Genomic DNA, 22965 nt, shown 5'->3' with positions numbered 1-22965 from the left:
TTTCATTTACTCTTTGCTGATCATTTCCCCTCTCAGCCTTTCCTGCCGCTGTCAGACAGCAACGCCCTGTATGACTCAGACGAAAGCGGTGCCGAGGATGACGAAGATGATGATGACGCCTTCCTATCTGACACACAGATGACTGAGCACTCTGACCCCAACTCTTACAGGTACAGCCAGCCATGCTTCTTTCTCTTTATTTCCTCTGAGACTCATTGAGGTTCATATTTTAATTATTTGTGTGTTTGTGGGTTATGTAGCTGGTTTCTGATCCGCCTGGTCATGGTGAAACTGGCTTATCACAATGTCAAGAACTTCATTCCTCTCACTGGCCTGGACTTTACAGGTACATGCTCGCCAAAAGACCGATCCTAAACGCCTCTCTAAACGTAAGCGATGCATTCTTTATGAAGGTGCATGGAAATATTTTAGGACATTTCAACAATAATTTGTTAATCATATGGAATCCACAGATAAACGCTTCATAGCTTTTTGCTTCTGAATATCAAATTTGTATATGTGTTTGTGTCACAGAGCTGCCAGTCACGTCCCCTCTGAGCAATGCTGCCTTGAAGACTTTGGAGACCTGGGAGCAGCTTCTGTTGGAGCGAATGAATACGTTTGATGGCCCACCTCCCAACTACATCAACACTTACCCTACTGACCTCAGCACAGGAGGTGGCCCTGCAATACTGCGACATAAGGCCATGCTGGAGCCTGACAACACACCCTTCAAGTGAGTATTACATCATCTATATGTAATTTTTGTCTTTGTACTTACAGCAGATAAATAGATAAAGCCTCAGTAGCACAGATGTAGACACCAGTTAGTGACCAAAGGTTGCTGGGGGGAAAAAACAGTATTCTCTCCGACCAACTCGCTAACTGCTCACAAGTGGTAGTGAAATAAGTGTAAATCGACTGGAAATGGAAAACAAGTTCCACCCTTAGAAACATATTGGTTTCAGCCAGAAGGCATAACTTGAATTTTGAAAATGGCTGTTCTTTCTTTCCAGATTCACATCACATTTCTTCAAGCTTTCGTGTTTTTTCAGGCTTTACTTGCTAAAGATTGCTGGCAAGTGTTTGCAGACAAGACAGTTTTCTTCCATGCAGACTACAGGAATTTGTGTTACTCTGTTAGTTTCTTTGCTTCTGATTTTTCAAAGTGACAGTCACAAACAGCCTGTTTGTGATCACCTTGTTTTCATCCACTTTTTTTTTCTTTAGGACAAGGAACCACCAGTCCTTTCCAGCCCGACGTCTGTGGCATTTCCTGGTCAAACAGGAAGTTCTTCAGGAGACATTAATCCGTTACATCTTCACAAAGAAAAGGAAGCAGAGCGAGGTCGGCACATGGCATTTAATTTTTGTTTTTTCCTTAGATGAAGTTTATAATTTCTTTTATGAATTTTAAGTACTTGAACATCACATTAGTCAGCAACTATATTATGTTGGTTTTTTCTTTTATTCTTTTTTTTCCTCCTCATCTTAGTGTAACACATGATTGTCATAGAAAATTTCTGAAGTGGATTTGCTGACATTAGCCCAGGTTAACCACACATAAAGACACGACGCCTATAAACAGAGATTTATGATCCTTGTAGGCATCAAACAACTAGCCCTACCAAAGTGAAGTATCCGAACAGTTTTTACAAAAATAACATATTTTATATGCCTTTTAATTTAACTTTAGTTCTTAGTGTGCCGCATGTCCACAGTAGGTTTTCCCTTAAAAATGGAAAACGGTATCCAGATGCTCGGTTGTCCAGATATTTTTTATTTTTTTCCCAGATCTTTTCTTTGGAATATTTTTGCAGTCTATTAGTTGGAAATGGCAATTTGGTAATTTTTTTTAGTCATGTATCTAAATTCATCCCTTGATTTTTTTTTATTTTTTTTTTAAAGCACCGAGTGAGCATTTTTATCACTATTAATATTTTTCTTATCTTTGCTTTGACTCCTTTAACATATAATCAAGTATAAGATGGTTCACTGCCTTCTGTGATGTCTGAATCAGTCACTTTTATGACAGACTGCCAATGCAGCTCGAACTTAAAAAAAAAAAACCTCCTATAGATTCTTGTCCTCATGCCTAGTTAATAATTAAAACCTTTTTCGCTAACTGGAATAACATCATGTCAAATTCAGCTGTAATAGTAAGATGTCTCCATACCTGCTGCAACATGTCTGACTTACTCCCATTTTATCACCAAGTATACAATATCCTGTCAGCTTTGTTAATTTTTTTCATTTTCATTTCATGATTTATTTTTCTGTTTGTGCATGTGTGTTGTGTCGTGCTGTGTTGGTGTGTCCTGTGTCTATATTGCCTCTGTGTGTGTGTAGTCTGTAGAGAACCATACGGACCGTATAAGCCCACACTGCAAAGCAGGAGCTAGCAGTTCCTATAAGGTAGTATCATTTACTGTACCAGCCCAGGCCCTGGCTCTGTCTGAGCATCTGTCTATCTTTTCTGTCTGGGAGAGTCATTGCGAAGCCAAGCTTGAAGGAGCAAGTGCATTAAACACTAAAAGAAATCTTGCACCAGTTGCACAGGGTTTGGTTTGCAGTTTGTTTTGAGACCCCGCCATGCTGGGGTAAAGCACTGCATGTCTCCTCTCTAGCTTGGCCTGATAGTGACTGCTCTGGTAATTTTTTGGCATAAAATCTACTCGAAGCTCTATGGCTTAGATCTAATGTCTAATCTCTTCCTCTCACTGGGACACTTATCCACTCACATAACCTCATATCCAAACCTATCAATAACTCATCTCCCTGTGTAGCTCACATCCTTTCTAGCTGGACTGATTCTGCAGGACTCAAAATCACATAAATGAGATGGCACACACTTTAAACCTACTAACTTGCATGCTCACTGTCAGGGTGTGGTGGCGAGGCTTTCTAACTGGAGGGTGTCAGCCCAGAAGCTCAGTAGTCATACTTGTCAATATTTTCTGTTTTCTATCCTACTAGAGGGAAATTAAAGTCTATTTATTTTTAAAAAAATCTCCTTCATACCATTAATCTGACCCAGGAGAACCTTATTTTAGTGTTTCTCTCTTCAGCTTTGATGTTTTCCTTTTCTTTTTGCCTTTTCCAGGTGGAGGCTGATTTGGGCTACCCTGGAGGAAAAGCTAAAATCATCCACAAGGAGTCTGATATAATCATGGCATTTGCCATAAATAAGGTCAGTTGTGGGTGTTAACTTGTGTAAAATACTGGGGAAAACTTGTGGTTCATAATTTCCTTTGATTCTGAGGACACTGTACATGGAGACAGGATTATTAGATAGATTTATATTGAATGAAGGTTTCTAGAAATCTTTTTTAAGTAGCAAATACATGGCAGTTACTTTCTGGGAATTCAGAGAAGCTAGTGATATGTGTTGTCTCGCCTTATCCACCGTGCTTCCTTACTTTCCTAGGCTAACTCTAATGAAATAGTGTTGGCTTCCACCCATGATGTCCAAGAGGTTGATGTGTCCAGTCTAGTAGCTGTCCAGCCCTACACGTGGATTGGGGAGGACTTTGATAAGGAGTCTCGCAGGTCAGACTAGCAGCAGATCATATGATTTCCTTCAAATCTCACCGAGCCTGGACTGCACACTCCCTGTCTCCTCTCCGATTAAATGATAGCTTGTGTTTTTTTGTTTGTTTGTTTTACAGCTCTGATGATGTAGATCATCGTTCTTCGCACACCAATATTGCCCAGGCTAGCTCCGTCCCCTTTGCACCACCGCAGATGCCAGTCTCTGCATCCATGCCGTGGCTCGGTAGTGGTCAGACCAGTATGGGAGCCAGTGTGGTACGCGATTCTTCACTGCAAATCTACACAGCTGTGCAACCTGAATCCAGCAAAACCAGGCAGCAGTACATATGCAGTATTTAGCGATAACCAGTAGGGGGTGATTAAGTTCTGTTTCAGGGCTCATAGAAAGGGTGGCATGACTCTGCAGTCGTTTCATTTCATAATATTCATTAGTAAAGATTTAGATGTATTTTTACAAAATGAAAACGCTTCATTTAAAACTTCTGCTTCTGGAAAAAAATCAATTTAATTTGGGGATTTTATTCAGCAGTCTGCCGGGCTTGCACGTTTTCAGGCAAAGTTTGTTTTTTATTGTTATCGCTGCTGAACCACGCCGACTAAACAGCTGGCCTGCTGAGTCTGTAGATGCAGATACAGACTGGGGGTGTGTCTGCATGGCAGTGATGGCCAAATATAAACACAGATATCAGAAGCCCTTTCAGACGGCTAGCCAAGGTACAGATTTGCGTCAGACTAACACGCAGATAGGTTCTCAGTGTCCCAGCCACGGTGATAAATGTTTAGTGTGATACACAAAGGAGGACAAGACCGAGGGTGTCATAGAGGTTCAAACGACTGTGGAAGGGGTTTTGTTAAATGTGAAGGTTGAGGAGGGCTCTCTTAACATATTCAATTATCATATTCTGATGTGCAGCAAAATTAGTTGCACTTGTATTTCATGTAAATTAGTTTGCTGTTTCATCTGTCTAAAAGCTACTATCTGTCCAGTTTTAGAATTAGTCTTTACAGCAGTGGTCAGAAAAAAAGTTTTTTCATGACCAAAATGTGAAATTACATGCATGTAAAATACTTTAAAGATATTGTTGATGCTGAAGAAGTCATGAAAGTGCAGGAATGAGTTTTAACTAAAAGAGCTGGAATATTGAGGCGATCTGCAGAAATTTGCTTGATGTTTGAAGTGATGTGTAATTTACCATAGTCACGTATAAGTCTGAACGAGTGCACACCTGAACGAGTGTCATGTGTGTCTGAGAAGAAGATTCGATAAAAGTGATTTAAACTCTTGCGCACATAGACGGTGCCTCAGTCAGCCCATCATCCAATCACGTTACTGCTTAGGTTAGCCCAAGGCTCCACTTAAAAATGCCTAAAGACTGCTTGATGACCACTGATGATCGGCGCTGCACTGAATAGCTGTTTGCGATTGCTTTGGCTGGTAGCAGATTGATATGGTCGCCTTTGATTAATGTGTAAACCAATTTGTCTGCAAAAACTTGCTAAATGCACGCTAAGTGGTAGTGACACTGTGAAGAGTGGAACCCAAACGGGCAACAGTTATTGCTCAGGGGGTCGTCAACCACTCACTAGGCTGATCTTCAGGCCTGACGTTTTCAGATAGTTAACTTAATTGTTTTCCCAATTAATTTAAGCTAATTACAAGATAAATGTATGTTTATATTGATGTCTTTCAGATTATGAAGAGGAATCTAAACAATGTGAAGAGAATGACATCCCATCCCATATATCAGTACTGTGAGTGCTACTTTGAGAGGATTCACCAGTATACATGTTTAACACGTATAAGTAAATTATATAGCTTCTCCTGCTTTGTATTCCTGTTCTTTCCCCAACATCTCTCTCCCTTTCTTTTCCTGGTTTGTGTGTGTGTGGGGCTGTGTATCAGACATGACTGGGGCTCAGGATGGTAGCGTGAGGATGTTTGAATGGAACAGACCTCAGCAACTCATTTGCTTCAGACAAGCAGGCAACGCTCGAGTCACCCGTCTCTATTTCAACTCCCAGGGCAACAAGGTACACACACAAAGTAGCAACTGTGTTTTGTGTGTACGGTGCCATTGTTCTGATTCCTCTGAAACATTCTTGTAGTGTGGAGTCGCTGATGGAGAGGGCTTCCTCAGTCTCTGGCAGGTTAACCAGACATCGTCCAACCCTAAACCGTACCTGGTAAGGTTCCCTCCCACCTCCTTATTCACAGTCGCAGCACACACACAATATGAGTGGTCTGTATAATTCAAATGAAAATGTGCTTTTATTTTCCTGTTCTTGCTCTCAGAGTTGGCAATGCCACACTAAGACCTGCGGGGATTTTGCTTTCATCACATCCTCCAGTCTCATCGCCACGGCCGGACAGTCCAATGATAACAGGTCAGATTTGGACGACTAATCAAACACTGCTCTCTTTCTTTTTGTTTATTTTTTCCAGCTGCATAATATTTTGCTTTATGTTATTTATAGAAATGTTTGCCTGTGGGACACTCTGATTTCACCTAACAATACTATGGTGCATGGTGAGAAATCCATATTTATTCTAATAAGTGAGTTTCAGTGATTTTCTTTTTCCCTATATTTCAAGTTTATCCACTTTTACTTCCTACCTCCCCCTTCAGCTTTTCCCTGCCATGAGAACGGGGCCACTGTGCTTCAGTATGCTCCTAAACAGCAGCTGCTGATTACTGGAGGCAGAAAAGGCTTTGTGTGCGTGTTTGACATCCGACAGCGGCAGCTGCTCCACACTTTCCAGGCCCATGATTCAGCCATCAAGGCCCTCGCATTGGATGCCTTTGAGGACTTCTTCGTCACTGGCTCTGCAGAGGGCAACATGAAGGTGACGCATGCTCTTTCTCTCACTCACTTCCTTGCTGATACACGCTCACATTGTGTGCTGAGGAATAATATCCTTTTGTGTCAGTGAATGTTATTAAACATAAGCACTGTATAAAGCATTCAGCATCAAAACTACTGAGAATTATTTTATATTCATTCCAAGTTTGTTTTTTTTAATCCATAAACTGGAGGAGTATTTGGTGCAGCTCTCTAGCCTTCAAACAACACTTTTGTCCCTGGATTTAAGATTCCAGGTCTAGTTTTTCAGGCTTTGCTGTTGTGGTTTGTTTATTAAGTATTCCAGTTGATGAGATCAAAGACTTAAAACACAGAGGTGATACGGTCTAAAGGTCAACACTGCACTGCACTTAGAGAAGTGAGTCTTTCATGCTGCTTTTAATCAACTCAGATTCTTTTATCTTTTAATGTAAACTCAGACTGATTTGATGATAAAGCCTCTGTGGGTGCCATACTGTCTGCTGCAGGAAGCCTTGTTCTTCTTGTCACTAAAAATTGTTTGTTATGACTTTGGCTGAACTAACTAAAACACAGACTACTGTATGTTATATATTCAAATCTGACTTCGGATTTATCAGTGACAGTCAAAGCAGCAGTGTGTTAATGTTTGGCACAATCACATGGAGTACTGGTTGAAATTACTGTCCTGAAATATTTGAGAATTATTTTTATTAGTGATAAATGTGTTCTCTGTATTCTGACTTAGTTGATTGGCTAATAAAAATTGCTGTGATCACCTGTAGTTTTCATGGAAGACACCAACTTGTCTGGAAATACTCGCCATTTACTCTACATGTTGTGAAATGTAAAAACATTTAAGGAAACCAGAAATTAAGGCTGCTCACCTTCAAAGTAAAATTTGTGCCTGATCGCTGTAACTGACACATTTGAAAGGGTGCAGACTGTGTCTGTTTTCTGTTTTTTGTTTGCATCAGACTTTCAATCATTTCACTTCTGCTTGGCGAGTGTTTACAGACAAGTCAAGGTATGCAAACTACCGGCAACTGCATCAACCTGCTAGAAACAAAAGCAAACACAGATTAGCACTCTATACCCATGTCCAACCTCTTTCTCTTTTCCTGCTACTGCCATCAACCTCCAGCAACCACCTTTTTGGGGGGGGTTGTCTGGATCCTTAAAGCACATTTGTCTCTTTGTAGAAACAACATGGAAAAATGCTAATTGATCACAAATGCCAAACAAGTGGTGTCCCCAGCCAAATAGTTTTTAATTTCTCCAGTTTCATTATTTAAAAAATGATCTGTTTGGGTTTTTTTTTTTTTTTTTTTTTTCCATCCAGAAAACCCTGGGAAGAGAAACTAATTATATACTCTGTTCTCGCTCTCTCTTCCTTTGTACCCAGGTGTGGAAGCTAGCCGGCCACGGGCTCATGCACTCTTTTAGCATAGAGCACGCCAAGCAGTCCATCTTCCGGAACATCGGCGCAGGTGTCATGCAGGTGGAGACGCGACCCGGAAACCGAATCTTCACCTGCGGAGCAGACGGCACCCTAAAGATGAGGGTCCTCCCAGACCGCTACAATATCCCCAGCAGCTTGGTTGACGCCCTGTAATGCTTTTTGTAATTCTGAGGGTCCTAAGAGGAAAGGGTCAGAAAGTGGAGGAAAAAACCGAAATGCTTCTGTAACACTCTGTAGGCATTAATAGAAACGCTGCTGGGGGAAGAGTTAGTCAAAAGATTACCACGCTGTTGGCAACTTTCAGCATGAACGGTGTTCATGAGTTTACTGTTGGCCGTATCCAGAAGATTAAAAACGGAGCTGCAAACATTTTATTTTCCCAAAGGCTGAAAACAAAGTTACAAGCAAATGGTATCATACTTGATTTTAAAGCTAGTTTTATTGTAATTTTATCGAAGAATCTCTACTCTTAGAGTGTGTCCATAGGGAAGCTATGCATGTCCTGTTCTCGTTATGCGGTGCAATCACAGGTCTATTGATAGTGCTCTGTAAAAGTGCTCAAGCAAAAATTTTAAAAGTGTGTAACTGTTGTCATTTTGTGCCCACAGCTGAAATCTCTTAGCATCTACTGTAACCAGCACCGTGGTTTGTTATTAAGTCAGTGGTTTCCAGTGTGAATCGAGTTGTTGGAATCTGCATTTTGTTTCGATGGTTTTTGCCCCCCACCCTCCTGCCTTTTATTTGCCCAGCTTTCTCAGCTCCGTGGAAGAGTTGATGGTGCATTTGGTCCTGATAGTGACACCTGTCTGTATCCCCCCCCCTTCTCTTTTTCCACTGGCTGCCCATCACTCACTTGGCCTATAATGGTTTGGGTTCAGCCCGCTCCAGTTTGGCCCTCTGCGTGCGTGTTCACTCTGCTGTGTCTGCCATCTGTACGTCTGCGCGCCCACCTGCCCTCAAATGCCTGTTTGTGCGGCAGACTCACTGCTAGAACATTCCTGTTTGGAAGACGGTGTGTTTTACTCCTGTGACTGTGATTTCAGTGTTTCCATCTGTCTGGTACAACGCTAAAGATCCACCCACCCACTCACCCCAGAGGAGAAACACAAAGGTTCACTTCTGGTTTTATCACAAAGATTTTATTTTATTTGTTGTTTTTTTTAATTGAGTTGATTTTCTTATTTAAGTTATTTATGTTTGTGTTCATTTGGTTGACCATTCCTTTCTAAAACTATTTATCTTATTGCCTTTTATTTTAGGAATGTAAGGGGTTTTACTGTAATCTGACTGGGAGATGTGCAACAGTCTACTGTAAGTGTGTTTACCTCACTAGTTGTTTTTACTGTTTCATCCATAAGGAATAGATATTTACACTCAAATTCTGGAGACACTAAAAGTTTATTTCAAATAAATAGGTTATTAAAGAGGAAACGATTATATACAAATGAATGTCTGGCTTTATTTGGCCTACTAGTACAACATTTGAAATAGTTTTATTATATAAATTATATAAATATATATATATATATATGAACTATCACAACAACCTTGTACAAACATGAAGGCATTTCTTTATTTTTGGTTTGTATCATACCAGTTGGATTAGTTGTAACTTTTGTTAAGTGTATGTATGGTATTTATTAAAGAGATTTGTGTTTCTCTCCCTCTCTTTCTGCCCTCTGTGTGTACTGTATGCATCTTAAGTGTTTCCCCAATGGTCCCACTGGTGTCGTGTGTGTGTGTGTGTGTGTGTGTGTGTGTGTGTGTGCGCGTTCGTGTGCGTACGTGCACATCAAACAGTCGAAAAGAAGCCATTATTATGAGTAGAGGCCTATTAGGGTACTTGAGCCTGAAGGTGTGTAAGAGAACAGGTCATGGTCAGTTTTACCTTTTGTAAAGTGAATAAATTCTTTTTATTTCATCAGGATGATTTGGCGCTTTTTTTTTCTTCTTTTTTTTAATTTTTATTTTTATTATCCTTTGCAGCCAGACAGCTGTGCTGCTTCCTTACAAAGGCAGGTTTGTCTATATGTACAAAAAGAGGGGGAAGGGACATCACGAGTTACATCTGTATAAAAATCAAGCAGTGGTGACCCACCATGCAAAAACGCAAATGGCAACAAAAGTTGAGTTATAGGTTTGATTGGCATAAACTGCCAGCTTATACAAAATGATAAGTTTTCACACTATTAGTAAATCTTGTGTCCTTTGAAAACTCCATGTACAGTAAATACAGCACTTCCTTCATCCATCCATTCATACATTTTCTTCCGCGAAAGGATGGATACACCCTGGACAGGTCAGCAGTCGCTGCAGGGCTAACAGATAGTCAGACAAACATTCACACCTATGGGCAATTTATAATTGCCAGTTGAGCTCACCCCACTAACTGGATGTCTTTGGACTGTGGGAGGAAGCTGGACTACACGGGGGAAACATGCAAATTCCATACAGAAAGTCCCTGGCCAGGTGGCGGATTCAAACCCAGGACCTTCTAGCTGTGAGGCAACAGCGCAAACGTCTTGTTAACCAAAACCATATTTACTTTAGTGAAATAGTTTGACGGTCAATTACAATTTCACTTAACACAAAAGTAACACGGGACAATATATTTAAAACAGCGACACACACAGTGTATGTCACTCTTGTGTTATCAGTTTTCAGATGCAGTGAATAGATGAAAGTCTGCAGGCGTTTTGCTCTCAGTATTTACTGTAACGGTCGTGTTCGGACATCATGTTTCTCACTCATCAGAGATGAAGTGGACCACATACAGCCTGACGTAGCTGTGGTCCCAAACATACAGGTGTCTGTCCTTTGGGCTGTAGGAGAGCATTGCCAGCACTTCACCAGCAGACCTCAGGTCAAAGGTCACATTGACCGGCTTTCCCTTCAGCAGGTCAAACGCAAAGGTGACTCTGGTGTCTTTGGTGTCGGTGACATACAGGACGCCGCAGGCGATGAAGGCGTTGCCGGCTTTGATGCGAGGATAGGTGGTGTTCACGTAGGATGTGACGGAGAAGGTCTTCTGGTCCAGCTGGGCCACCATGATGCTCTCGTCAACATTGGATGCAAAGATCAGCCACAGGCCGTTCTCATCTGCTGCCAGCTTGAAGTAGGTCTTAGAGTTGGGGAGCAGGTAGGCGAGGTTGTTGTACAAAGAGTTTTCAATAGTGAGAGTCTGAAGTCTTTTGGTGCTGAAGTCAAATCTGTGAACACACAAGCAGGAAGCTGCTAAATGAAGGATGTGGAAGTCATAAAAAATCACCTTGATGTGCATCGAGTGGCTTTAAGGCTTACTTGGCAATGCTGGGAGTGCCAGCAGCATGATAATAAAAGAAGCCATTGTGAACGATGTGGCCGCAGCCTTGATAGTACTTTATAACGTCTATGGTGTCGCTGCTGTTCTTCTGGAAAAAGGAAATGCTTTTGTACTCCTTCAGCATGCGACCTGGGGAAGAACAAGCAAAATCTTTACTGCTAAAAGACGTGGAGATTATAAAAGTGGGGACAGGAGCACATGCGCGACACTCTGTAACCAGCCTACCAGAAAAGTGATCCGCCACCCATATTCGCTCATCGTTCAGCTGAGCGGTGTCCTTCATCCATGTGCCAAATGTGGTTTTCATCTTTGTCACATTTCTGGGGTTGATCAGAGACTTAATCAGGCAGTCTGTGGGGAAAAACAAAAAATCTCAGGGGATTTACTCACAGGTCACATGACTGCACATGAACACAACCTCCTCTGGAAACGTACCGTTCCTTTTGGCAGTCTTCTCGTGTAGTTTTTCTGTCTCCTTTACAGGTGAGGTTTCATCATTTGGAATGGCATGTAGCCCTGTTAGAAGCAGTTTCATCCTGTTTTAGTCATGTCATTGATGGACTAGTTTGTCAGAAGGTTTCAATTAGACACTTTATGGGGAGGAGGGGGGGGGGGGGTGTCTTTGAATTTAAAAAGAGAGAGAGAATTTGAACCTTCTTCCCGAGAGCTTTGATTGCATTGAAAATTATTTTGTCAACAACTGTTTTTAGGAACACAAATGTCACCTGCAAACTATGACTGATCTCTCACCCTGATTATGAGAAGCTTGGAGGTGAGCTCTGCGGTGCCCTGTTCTGGGAGGCCCCTGAGGCCCCGGCGGGCCAGGAGGACCCATAGACCCAGGTGGTCCTGGAGGCCCAGGTGGACCTGCTCAAATGGAGAGAATGTCTAAATGTTATCCATTTAAATTTATTTTTATTTCAGGTCATCTGCAAAATGGTTCAAGTCAATAAAGTTCTACTCACCCTCAATAATGGCATCATTGGATGGTTGGATCTTCTCTCCGGGTGGGCCCAGCTCTCCTCGCTCCCCTCTTTCTCCTGGTTCTCCTTTCTCACCTGGTGGCCCTGCGGAGAACACCGTGCAAAATAGCTAGAACATTGTATTCGTAACCTCAATACACTTTGCCCCATTGTTGAAATGAATTGTCCCATTGAATTGCTGGCATGAATCATGCCATCCACTGTGGAGGAGAGCAGAGTGAAGTGGGAGAATACTGGAAGACAGTTTTCCAGTTCATTCAGCTGAAGCCCAAAACCACAGAGATGAATAATATCGGCAAGGGAAGAAAGCTGTTTCAAACTCTTCACTCATTCATGAAGCAAAAATGTGAATAAATTCTGCTTGCATTGTGATACATGGACAGAAAGAAGTCTGTGCGTGTGTGTGTGTGTGTGTGTGTGTGTGTGTGTGTGTGTGTGTGTGTGTGTGTGTGCGTGCATGCCAAGGAGTTTAAGTGGCTGTTTCTTCTTTTTTGCTATTTTAATACTTTTCTCTGCAGGTTATACTCAACCTTTTGACTTTTACATTGTGCCAGTACTTCTATGCTTAAATGGCCAAGATTGCCTGAGGACAAAATAAGGATGGATGCCGAGTGAAAGCACTAATTCCTTACCTTTTCTTCCTCTTTTCCCATCAGCCCCAGGAAGTCCATTCAGTCCTGGGATGCCATCAGTCCCATTGTGTCCAGGCAGGCCATCTGCACCAGGCAAACCTAGAGTAACACAAAAAAATCTTTACTGTGGACTCAACGAAAGAATAAACATTAAAAAAAGACTTATCAAGAATATGGGTCACTAAACCACAAAGGAGACATACCCTACAGCAGGTTTTAAATTTGGATTAGGAATTGTGGGTTGACTTACCCGGCGGACCTGGAGGGCCTGTAAACGAAAGTTTAGAAATGTTAGAGAATTTTTTAAAAGTAATATTCTGAACATGATCACATGATTCATACGAGTAAAACATACCAGCTATGCAGACTCCCCTGGTGCTGTTGCAAATATCAATCAGCACTTTGATCTGAAGTAAAAGAGGAAATAGAAAAAATATTAATGCAGTAAATTTAGCAGCATACTTTACCTAAAATTACTCTATTAAAAATAAAAACCCTGCACCTTTTAACGTGCCAGTTAAAGATTATCTGTGTAGACTTCAGAAACCCCTTCATGTTAAAAGACACCAGCGGCCATTAAGGAAACTGCAGTTAGCATCGTGTTAATTGTGTGGTGTTCACACTCAGTAGGTATGAGTCAGCATTCTGTGCACAGGCCAGAACATGAGCCTGACATACACATTAAACTGACTGATCATTTTGGTAGATGAGAAATGTTACTACAGTCTGAGTATTAATTGTTTTACATTTGACTCTGAGCTTGGTTATTATAGAGAAAAGAGCAAGAGGAGCTAAAATATTGCATGGAGATTAAGAGCTTGTTGATGCTGACCCTAGTTCATGCAAGGCGGGCATCACCTTTTTAAAGTGCAGGTAGAATAACTCTGACTGCTGCACACTTTTGCTCTGTAGGGAAGTGGAGAAAAAGAAGCACTGAGGCAAGGTGCTCTAAAGGAAGATTAAATGTCGCTTTCTTTGGATGTATGGGGTAAATCTAACTCCAGTCTTTTTATATGATAGTCTCTAGAATAGAACATCCAGTTTCTGTTTTGTAGTTCAAAAACTACTGACTAGTTTTACTCGTCTAGGCTTTGATTGCAGAAGGGTAAAGGGTTCATGTTCAGAGCAAAAGGGGACTGCACTGACTGAAGTGCTAGCTTGAAATCTGATTTGCTGTTGTCTCACAGTTGAATTTGTGGCTCTAACTTCATCCATTATGCATCTTGAAATCCGCCAGCTACACATAACGCCCCCAAACCCTTACCGTTACCCTCTGAGTCATCAGAAGCTAGTTAATGAGTTTCACAGAGTGTTTCCAAAGAAATCAGACTGTTCAATGTTACTGAGAATGTCAGGAATGTTTCCTTTTTTAAGTTACATTAACATTCATTGGCTCAAATTCAGTCATTCACATTGGTTGAAATTCTTTTGTATAGTGCTTTTAAGTCAGTATCTATAGAATAATATTTAAGATATATACATAATTATCTGCGAGGAATATTATTATTATTATTATTATTATTTGATATGTAATAATATTTACTTTGTGGCAGTGACTAGAGTAAGTCATATTCAATAAGACGAGCATGATTTGAATGCAGAATCTCAGTATGTTAAATAACTACAGTTTTTCTGTGAAATGTAGCTGAGTAGAAGCTTAAAATGGTACAAAATTAAACTTCAAGTGTGTTTACAAAAAAGTAGTTTGATAAATGGAAATATTCTGTTGGAGTTTGATTAGGACATCTAAACTAAAATTCCTGTAATCATATTACCACAAACAGGATCTGGAGCCTTCGGCGCTGCCAGCTCGTCAGGCTCCATGAGCGTTACGACTTTCAGCCATTAGTCCAGTGAACCATTAGCGACAGCATTATTAAGCAATCACAAAACAAGGAAGCAGGCTGAGCTGCTCTAAATGTCCTGGCTTGCCTTCTCTCTCTCTCTCTCTCTCTCATTCAAGGATCTAGACTCACCGGGACCATGGAGTATGTCATCATCATCATCATGTCGTCCTGCACCTGCGCCTTGTGGTAGTGCTGGCTGTGCCGCTGCTTGTGCTTCTCGTGCTTCGTCCTCTTGTCGGTTTCCTCTCCGACCTCCTGGCTGGCCTCCTGCTCACTGATCTCCTTTCCCTCCTCCTGGCGAATCTCCTGCAGCTCCTGCTGTAGCTCCTTTTCCTCTTCTTTGCTCCTCTTGTTCCTGGAGTATTGGTACTGATATTGTGGCTGTTCCCCCACGCTCGCCCGCAGCCCTGCTGCTCCTCTGGGCACCTCTTGAAGAAACTCCACCACAGAGCTCTGCTCCACCTCCATCAGCCGTGCCTCTGTCTGCTCCAGCTTGGCACACTGCTGATTCTGCTGGACCAAGAGCACCAGAAGGCCTATAGAGTTCATCAGTGCCACGACACACGTCCCGTACAGCACCATCCGCTGAGGGAGAGTCATGCTGGGTGTGGGAATCCACATTGTCACCACTTCACCTCCTCTCTTCTGGGGGTCAACCACTGACCTCAGCATTCAAAGAGAATGAAAGAACAGTGAAACAGCACAGAGGATGTGTTAGCTCTATGACCTTATGGAACAAGGTGCTCCCAACAAAAATCAAAACATCTAAAATTCAAAGTAATCCAAGAGACAGGAAGACTTTAGCGGAAATTTAAGCTCTCGTTCAGCTTGTTTGAAATCTCTAAATAAAATCTAGTCAGCTTCAGTATCTGAGCTCAACACTGGTGGTCTGTCTGAAGGCAGACTGGTAAATACAGTGGCTGTTCACCAAGTGGAGATGGGGTTATGTATGTGTGTGAGTGTGTGTGTGTGTGTGTGTGTGTGTGTGTGTGTGTGTGTGTGTGTGTACATGCAAACCAGTGATGTAGGAGTGGGCATTACACAATCTTCTGAGCTTGTCTGGGGAGAAACCCCCGCCTGTTCAGTCACCTGATTTATATTCATCTGAACCCATTCTACTGCACCGCCGTGGGCAGACTGACATCTCTCTCACACACACACATGCACGCGCACATATATGATGAACACACAAGAGGACTCAAACACATTACAAGAAAGCACGAATACACCAGAAAAAAAAACAACTGTTCACTGGTACATTTACATTATTACACAATTACATTATTATTATTATTGTTGTTGTTGTTGTTGTTAGGCCTATATGGCATTAAAAGAAAATACATTACATCATTACATATTACCACTATAGCTCCACTGAGTTCTCTCCTTTTTCCCACCTCCTGTATCCTTGAATTTCTCCCCCCGGCTCTCGTCCTTGTCACATCCTCACAGCTTCCATTCACCAGGCGCAACAATGGCCCATTTCCACAGCTTTGATTTAGAACTGAAAAATGACATTTAACTGGAAAGGTGACAATTCAGCAGAAAAGAAATTAAGGCATTTGAAGCTTTTCTCCCTGCAAAAGGTAGCTGGTACAGCCTGCTTTGGCTTAAACAAAGATGTGACTACCTTAATAGTGCTTTAATGAGTAAGTTAATTGGCATCTGTGGTGTTTTAGAGCACTGCTCACTTCATGTCGCTGACCTACATGCTCTTGCAGCCGCGTTAAAGCCCTTTTACACAAACACACACACATGGGTTCAGCATAGGAGGAGGTAGAGGAAGAAATCAGCCAAGCAACATAGATTCAAGCCCTGAGCTCACCCTGTAGTGTGGGTCACTGATGGCCAGTGGTTGGACAGCTTGAACTGCTCCAGCCAGACATGTACATATGAGTTTTTATAATAATTTTCTTTTCTTTTCTTTTCTTTTCTTTGCATTCCAGATATATTTTTTTGCAAAGGCTTATCAATTATTTCATACTAAATCTATATTTTGACATTCCCACCTGTAGCCTTTTCTCCTTCCTAAGCTGCAGCTGCTGGGAAAGCAGCTTTATCTCTGTTCTTCCCACAGGTTCATGTTCGAATTCGGACTCCTGCCCAAGGACAGACAGATGGCCAGCCTTCCTGAAGACTTCATCCACCCTCCCACTTCTTCCTGCTCAGAAATTTAAAATTTATTAGGACTACTACAGAAATAAAAGTGAGGGATTACTTGTACTGCAGGTAAGTCCTCTCATAGTGTCAACAGAAAAGAATAAAGTGGAGTTCAGCGTGTAATGTCAAACAGTAAAGGCAACACTTTCTGTTGCATGTAGCTTGTAATGTGCAGCGGCGGAGCTGGTGGGGAAGGCAAGTTCAGCTTCACAGTGTTATCATATCTCATGACCAACTCTCCAGTGCTGCTTTAAATGTGAATCATGTGATAAATTCCCCAAGGTTGCTCGGGCAGCACAAAGCTGAGAGTCTGCTTTCTTTCGCTGCTGGTCAAAATCATCAGTCTCTCCTTCTGTTCTGTTAGTTTGAAAGTGAAACTTCACCCTCTTTAACTTCTGAGGTTTTACACGTGATTAAAAATATATATATGATTTTAGCAGGCTATTTAAATATAACCTCAGAAGAACAACAACACGTGGTATAAATCAGCACACTCTTTTTTTAAAGCAGTGTTTGAGTTCATTGAGGTTTGAGGACATCTCTCTTTCAGGGAGACTGTTCTAGATGTGCCAGTGATCTTTCAGAGAGAACAGCCTTTCACCTGTGGACAAAACAACTAGCCATACCTTTTCAGTCTATTTCTAATTGTACTGTCTTGAACTTTGATGTTTAAGATGCTAGCTGAGGTTTTCAGTTGTTCTGAGCACTGCACAGTCTGAATTTGCTGGGACGTCCACTCCTGCAATGACTGTGGATGGTGATAAATTATAGGTTGTGTAAATTGTGTGTAACCCTTGTGCAGTATGTAAAGCATTAGAGCTGAAAGAGGGTGTACTTAATTTTTTATGTTTATCTAAATATGTGATGTAATAATATAATCCTACATATAACACATATTCTGACATTTCAAAAACCTTTTCAACAGCTCGTTTCTGAATAACTCCCTAAACATATACTAGTGATAAAGATGCGGTTGACCACAACTCAAAGCCCAGAGACGAGGTTACGCACACTTCTACTTTTTAGGAGAAACAAAGGGGGCTGTCGCCGCTTAATCATGCAGAACAATCTAGGTCTACGCCATCACACAGGGCATCGTTATCGAGGCAGGGGCACAGCACACAGTCAGTCATTTGAAGTGTGCGCATTCTTGGACTGGAGTGTGGGCAGTGAGTTTGCAGGGTTCTTTATGCAGAATGAGCCAAGGAAACAAAGGCAGGCACAAGAGCAGACAGCATGGGTTATGTTGAGGATTTTTAGAATTTATAATGCTCAGCGGAGAACTGAAAGTGGCTAAAAGTCACAGATAATGTCAATATTCACCGAGTTGTTCCATGTTTTTAGTTCACAGACCAGCTTTAATACTGATGACCTTTTTTTTTTTCTCCACTTTGTTTTCTGGCGAGGAAAATTCTTCCACCAGTCTCTCCATTAGCTACAGCTATCCACTCTTTCTTCAAACTGTCTGGGGGCTGGAGATGAACAGATCAGTCTAGCTTTACTGTAGTACATAGAGCATATCATCTTCATTTATTCATCTGATAAACAAATAAACAAATACAATATGGTATCTGCATTTAACACTGGTATTATGTGTAACTTATTTCCTGGCTTCACTGGATCTGAGAGCAATGCCAAATAAATTAAAACACAGGAAGCCAGGATTAAATGGATAGCATTTTCCTATTTTTTAGACTTTACTGTAATATGATCACATGTGTGAGTACAATATGAATACATAGCAGCTCTGATTAAAACAAATAGCTCTGATTTTGAATGAAAATGTATCACCTAAAATCCAAGTCAGCTTTTGAACATAAATCTAGAATCAATGTAATGAAGAATATAATTCAAATGCAATTACATATGTCAATATTAACATTTAATCCATTCCCTTGTCTCGCTTGTTTAATAAAAACAGATGAAAAATGTGCATTTATTGAAAAGCTGATTTTTAATAGGCAGCTAGAGCAAATAACACTGATGTTCTCAAGTTCTCACAGGCAAAGCAACTTCTTTTAAAGTTTAAAGGAGGTGAAAACCTTCTCATCAACAAAATGCCAAATATGAGCTCATATTTGCCAACATGCAACCGCTGAACTAGGTCCTGTAAACCCAAGGGCACAAGCACAAACCCAATCCCTCAAGGTTGCCACAGTATTGTTTACCTTTTTCCTGCAGTGTTGTGGCTTTTGCATTACCCTGACCTGGCACGTAACCAGCTCAGACCGCCTATAAAAAGGCAGATGTGAGCATTCGGACCCTTCAGGTCTGTGCAGGCTGCTCTACATCATCACCCTTCTCGTGGATCTGATCTCTACTTGTGAACAGGCGATGGGTCCTGTAGGCTTAGACGCCGTGGTGGCAGATCTGTCCGTGACCTCAAATGCCATCCAATCGTATGGAATATCAATGGCAACCAGAACGCTGATACTGCTCGTCTGTCTGCTGTTGGTTGCCTGGAGTCACACGGACAAGAAAATTGCGCCAGGTTGGTTCAGGTTGCTCTAATTAGGAGTTTGTTTGTTTTTACAACAGAATGTTGTGAGAGCTGAAATATATTTTCTGCTTTTTTAATACAACAGGTCCTTCTTTCTGTTTGGGTTTGGGCCCACTTCTGTCATATCTGAGATTTATCTGGACTGGCATAGGCAGAGCCAGCAACTACTACAATAACAAGTATGGAGACATTGTTAGAGTCTGGATCAACGGAGAAGAGACGCTCATACTAAGCAGGTTAGTTGCATTCAATCTGTCAGTGCTGATGCTACCAAACAAGCCAGTCAAGAAGTAAAATGAAAAGCTTCAGTGGATTTTTTGTTATTGTTTTTTTTTTTTTTTAAACCAGAGCTTCAGCAGTGCAGCATGTGCTGAAGAACGGAAACTACAATTCACGTTTTGGGAGCATTCAGGGACTCAGCTGCATCGGCATGAACGAGAGAGGCATCATATTCAACAACAACGTAACTCTGTGGAAAAAGATACGCACCTATTTTGCTAAAGGTAAAACTGGAACTCTTTCATGAACTTCAAAACAAAGTCAGCTATTCAAATGTGATTTTTAAACAGCAAATATTTGTCTAAACTAAATCATAAAACCATCTCATGTTGTCAGCTCTGTCAGGCCCAAATTTGCAGCAGACGGTGGATGTTTGCATCTCTTCCACAAAGGCTCACCTGGACCACCTGGACACCCTGGGACTCGTTGATATCCTCAGTTTGATGCGCTGCACCGTGGTGGACATCTCTAACAGACTCTTCCTGGGCGTACCTCTCAATGGTGAATAGGATGCATGAATATGTTACTTGCGTTATCATGCAAGCTGTACATAAAGAATTTCTTGTCTCCAGAAGTGGATCAAAAAGATATGGGAACGATTTTAGCATGCTAATATATTTATGTTACCTTGCATCCAGAGAAAGAGCTGCTGCTGAAGATTCTAAAGTATTTTCACACATGGCAGGATGTGCTTATCAAACCTGACATCTACTTCAAGTTCGGCTGGATTCACCACAGGCACAAGACAGCAGCGTGAGTCACTCAGTCTCATACATAAGCCCACCTTTAGTTTCATCTTTTTAAATATGTGTTATCTGTTATCTCACAGCCAGGAGTTACACGATGCCATTAAACATCTTGTAGATCAAAAGAGGAAAAATATGGAGCAGGCAGATAAGCTGGACGACATCAACTTCACGGCAGAGCTCATATTTGCACAAGTCAGTCTACGAAGTATTCTCCTTCTGCAAATATACTTTCATTTAAAGTAAAACCTTTCACTTGTGGTACTTGTGTTTTTTCATTTTCAAGCTGTCTCAGCAGTTCCTCTTTGCATGTGAAATGCTGGATTTCTTTTCCGCCTACCAAGTAAGGTCAGACAGCATATTTGCATTCAACTGTGTTTTCAGAACCACGGCGAGCTGTCTGCTGACGATGTGACGCAGTGCGTGCTGGAGATGGTGATCGCAGCTCCGGACACTCTGTCCGTCAGTCTCTTCTTCATGCTTCTGCTCCTCAAACAAAACCCACACGTGGAGCTGCAGCTGCTACAGGAGATAGACGCTGTTGTGGGTAAGAGGCTGCAGCAGTTAAGAAAAAATGCAATTATAACTGATTTGCTGCACATCAAATATACATTTTGACACTTGGCACTGTTTCACTCTACACTGACAGCTCTTACTATTACGCTTACACACCCCATTTAAAAGAATAAGTCCAACTATATCACCAAAACCACAAAACCTGGCCACAATAACCTTCATTAACTCAGGAGTATTGCATTTCACTGCATTTGCTCCAGGCTGAAAAACTTGAATTCACAACAGTCTGTTGCTGCTACAGGTGAGAGACAGCTTCAGAACCAGGATCTTCACAAGCTGCAGGTGCTTGAGAGCTTCATCAATGAATCCTTGCGCTTCCACCCAGTGGTGGAATTCACCATGCGTCGAGCCCTGTCTGATGACATCATGGAAGGCTACAGGATACCGAAGGGCACAAACATCATTCTGAACACAGGCCGAATGCACCGCACCGAGTTTTTCCTCAAAGGCAATCAATTTAATCTGGAAAACTTTGAAAAGAATGTGAGTAGTGCTTTCATTGCTTTACTTTTTCTCCTGGTTAGAAAGAGGTGGAACTTGGTTGAAAAAGATGATGTCACACTTATTTGTTCTTGTCTGGCACTTGTTCCAGTTGCACCAGTCAGCAATTAGAAACACGTCAATCAGAATCTTTCAGTCCAGCCTGATGAAGCCACACCCACACAGATCATCTGAGCTTCGTGTTCTTGAAAATACATCTTTCCTTTTACTTTTTTTCTCATCGGTCCTCTTGTTCTGCCTCCAGGTTCCTCGGCGCTACTTTCAGCCGTTCGGTTCAGGCCCTCGCTCGTGCATTGGCAAGCACATCGCCATGCTGATGATGAAATCCATTTTGGTGACACTGCTGTCTCAGTACTCTGTTTGTACTCACGAGGGCCCGACCCTGGACTGCCTCACACAAACCAACAACCTTTCCCAGCAGCCTGTAGAGGCTGATCATCTCCACATGAGGTTCTTACCCAGGCAGAGAAGCAACTGTCAAACCCTCCGAGACCCGAACCTTTAGCTGTACCTGTACTTTTGTATACTTAATTTGTATAATCTTATAACGACACAAAGCTAGCCTTTATATTTTGATATACGCAAAGATTGTATTTGTACTCAAACTGTATGCATGATGTGAAATGTACATTTAAACCTGCTAACACTGAAATAAATGTAGATTATTGTGTCACAAATGTGTGTTGTCGTCTCATCATTTTGTCTGCATGTCATACATATTTAGTTCACAGTTTTTTGTTTTTGTATTTTTTTTATTTGACCCCACATTTTTCTCATTCTCCTTTTTTAAATATCTTACACCTAAATTGAACTAATCACACGATTAATAATTTATTAAATGTGGTATAAATGTGCGTTTGTCATTTAAGAACACAGAAAATGAAAAAGGATTTCAAATTTGTCCTTTTATTACAAAAAAACAAAAGCAAAGGCAAAGGCAAAGTCCAATGGAAGCAAAGGGGAATGTAAATACAAGTTATTACACAGAGAATAAGTAGAAGAAAGCGATGCATTCTAAGTCTACTCCAACTCTGAGAAGTAAGTTCATTTAAATTTTTATTGCACATGAAAAAAAGCGAGAGAAAACCAGGCATTTTCCCAGAGTTCCTCTGCACCCACACACTTTAATTCCAAACAATGACACAACAGCTAACTCCCCTACTGTTCTGTGAAAAAGTCTTCAGCGAGCCTTTATTTCTTTAAATATTATTTCTTCCAAAAAGCCAAATTTTTTGTAATTTTTAAAGTGCTCTTGAGGAATAGTTTTCCAGACCTTCTGAAAGTCTTTGAATGCTTTTCTTTGGACACTTCTTTTTCACTCATTGTTCTCTTTTCTTTTGTGAATCTCTGAAAAATGCAAACGATAACACAGTTTGACAGGCATGAAATAGTATTTTTGCACCAACAAGGTGATTCCCAAAGAGCTATAAGGCAAAGACTTGTCATATTTCAGCACGCTGTGTCAGGCTTGAAAAAAAAAAACAACTATGTACAGCAAATAAACAGTATCAGGAAGTCATGTCGTCACAAACAGTGCCATTTTATAATCCACAGACAACCAATGCAAGTCTGATAACACCAAAGT

General features: G+C 41.3%; 3 protein-coding genes across 6 annotated transcripts in view; 2 read left to right on the top strand and 1 right to left on the bottom strand.

Moving 5' to 3' along the window:
• dmxl2 (Dmx-like 2) overlaps window positions 1–8271 on the top strand; it is a 40175-nt gene extending 31904 nt beyond the window's left edge. For 3 of the 4 annotated variants that reach the window (XM_085349450.1, XM_085349475.1, XM_085349467.1), the window contains 15 exons: window positions 37–170; window positions 261–346; window positions 535–736; window positions 1231–1348; window positions 2350–2415; window positions 3104–3190; window positions 3428–3549; window positions 3669–3807; window positions 5244–5304; window positions 5456–5583; window positions 5659–5736; window positions 5846–5937; window positions 6028–6080; window positions 6180–6397; window positions 7778–8271. In XM_085349450.1, the coding sequence (XP_085205576.1) occupies window positions 37–170; window positions 261–346; window positions 535–736; window positions 1231–1348; window positions 2350–2415; window positions 3104–3190; window positions 3428–3549; window positions 3669–3807; window positions 5244–5304; window positions 5456–5583; window positions 5659–5736; window positions 5846–5937; window positions 6028–6080; window positions 6180–6397; window positions 7778–7987 (1794 nt within the window). In that variant the 3' untranslated portion in view covers window positions 7988–8271. The remainder of the gene's footprint in view (window positions 1–36; window positions 171–260; window positions 347–534; window positions 737–1230; window positions 1349–2349; window positions 2416–3103; window positions 3191–3427; window positions 3550–3668; window positions 3808–5243; window positions 5305–5455; window positions 5584–5658; window positions 5737–5845; window positions 5938–6027; window positions 6081–6179; window positions 6398–7777) is intronic. The other variant, XM_085349459.1, reaches the window with a different exon arrangement.
• A 1970-nt stretch (window positions 8272–10241) lies between these two features.
• gldn (gliomedin) lies at window positions 10242–15324 on the bottom strand. The gene is made up of 10 exons (XM_085356913.1): window positions 14748–15324; window positions 13127–13178; window positions 13022–13039; window positions 12772–12870; window positions 12122–12223; window positions 11907–12023; window positions 11592–11672; window positions 11382–11507; window positions 11135–11285; window positions 10242–11043 (listed from the first exon to the last, which is right to left on the bottom strand). The coding sequence occupies exons 1-10, from the start codon at window positions 15288–15290 to the stop codon at window positions 10578–10580; spliced, it is 1755 nt and encodes a 584-aa protein (XP_085213039.1). The 5' UTR covers window positions 15291–15324; the 3' UTR covers window positions 10242–10577.
• A 3764-nt stretch (window positions 15325–19088) lies between these two features.
• On the top strand, window positions 19089–21885 carry cyp19a1a (cytochrome P450, family 19, subfamily A, polypeptide 1a). Its single transcript, XM_085349438.1, has 9 exons — window positions 19089–19269; window positions 19364–19514; window positions 19627–19781; window positions 19894–20058; window positions 20196–20310; window positions 20387–20498; window positions 20688–20850; window positions 21121–21362; window positions 21625–21885. The coding sequence occupies exons 1-9, from the start codon at window positions 19113–19115 to the stop codon at window positions 21883–21885; spliced, it is 1521 nt and encodes a 506-aa protein (XP_085205564.1). The 5' UTR covers window positions 19089–19112.
• The last annotated feature ends 1080 nt before the right edge of the window (window positions 21886–22965 follow it).

Source organism: Diplotaxodon limnothrissa, linkage group LG1 (assembly GCF_057381915.1).
Source record: "Diplotaxodon limnothrissa isolate DT_005_m linkage group LG1, D_limnothrissa_male_GT1.1, whole genome shotgun sequence".
Taxonomy (NCBI): domain Eukaryota; kingdom Metazoa; phylum Chordata; class Actinopteri; order Cichliformes; family Cichlidae; genus Diplotaxodon; species Diplotaxodon limnothrissa.
Note: the sequence above shows the minus strand (reverse complement) of the source record. Positions and strands in the feature narration are given on the sequence as shown.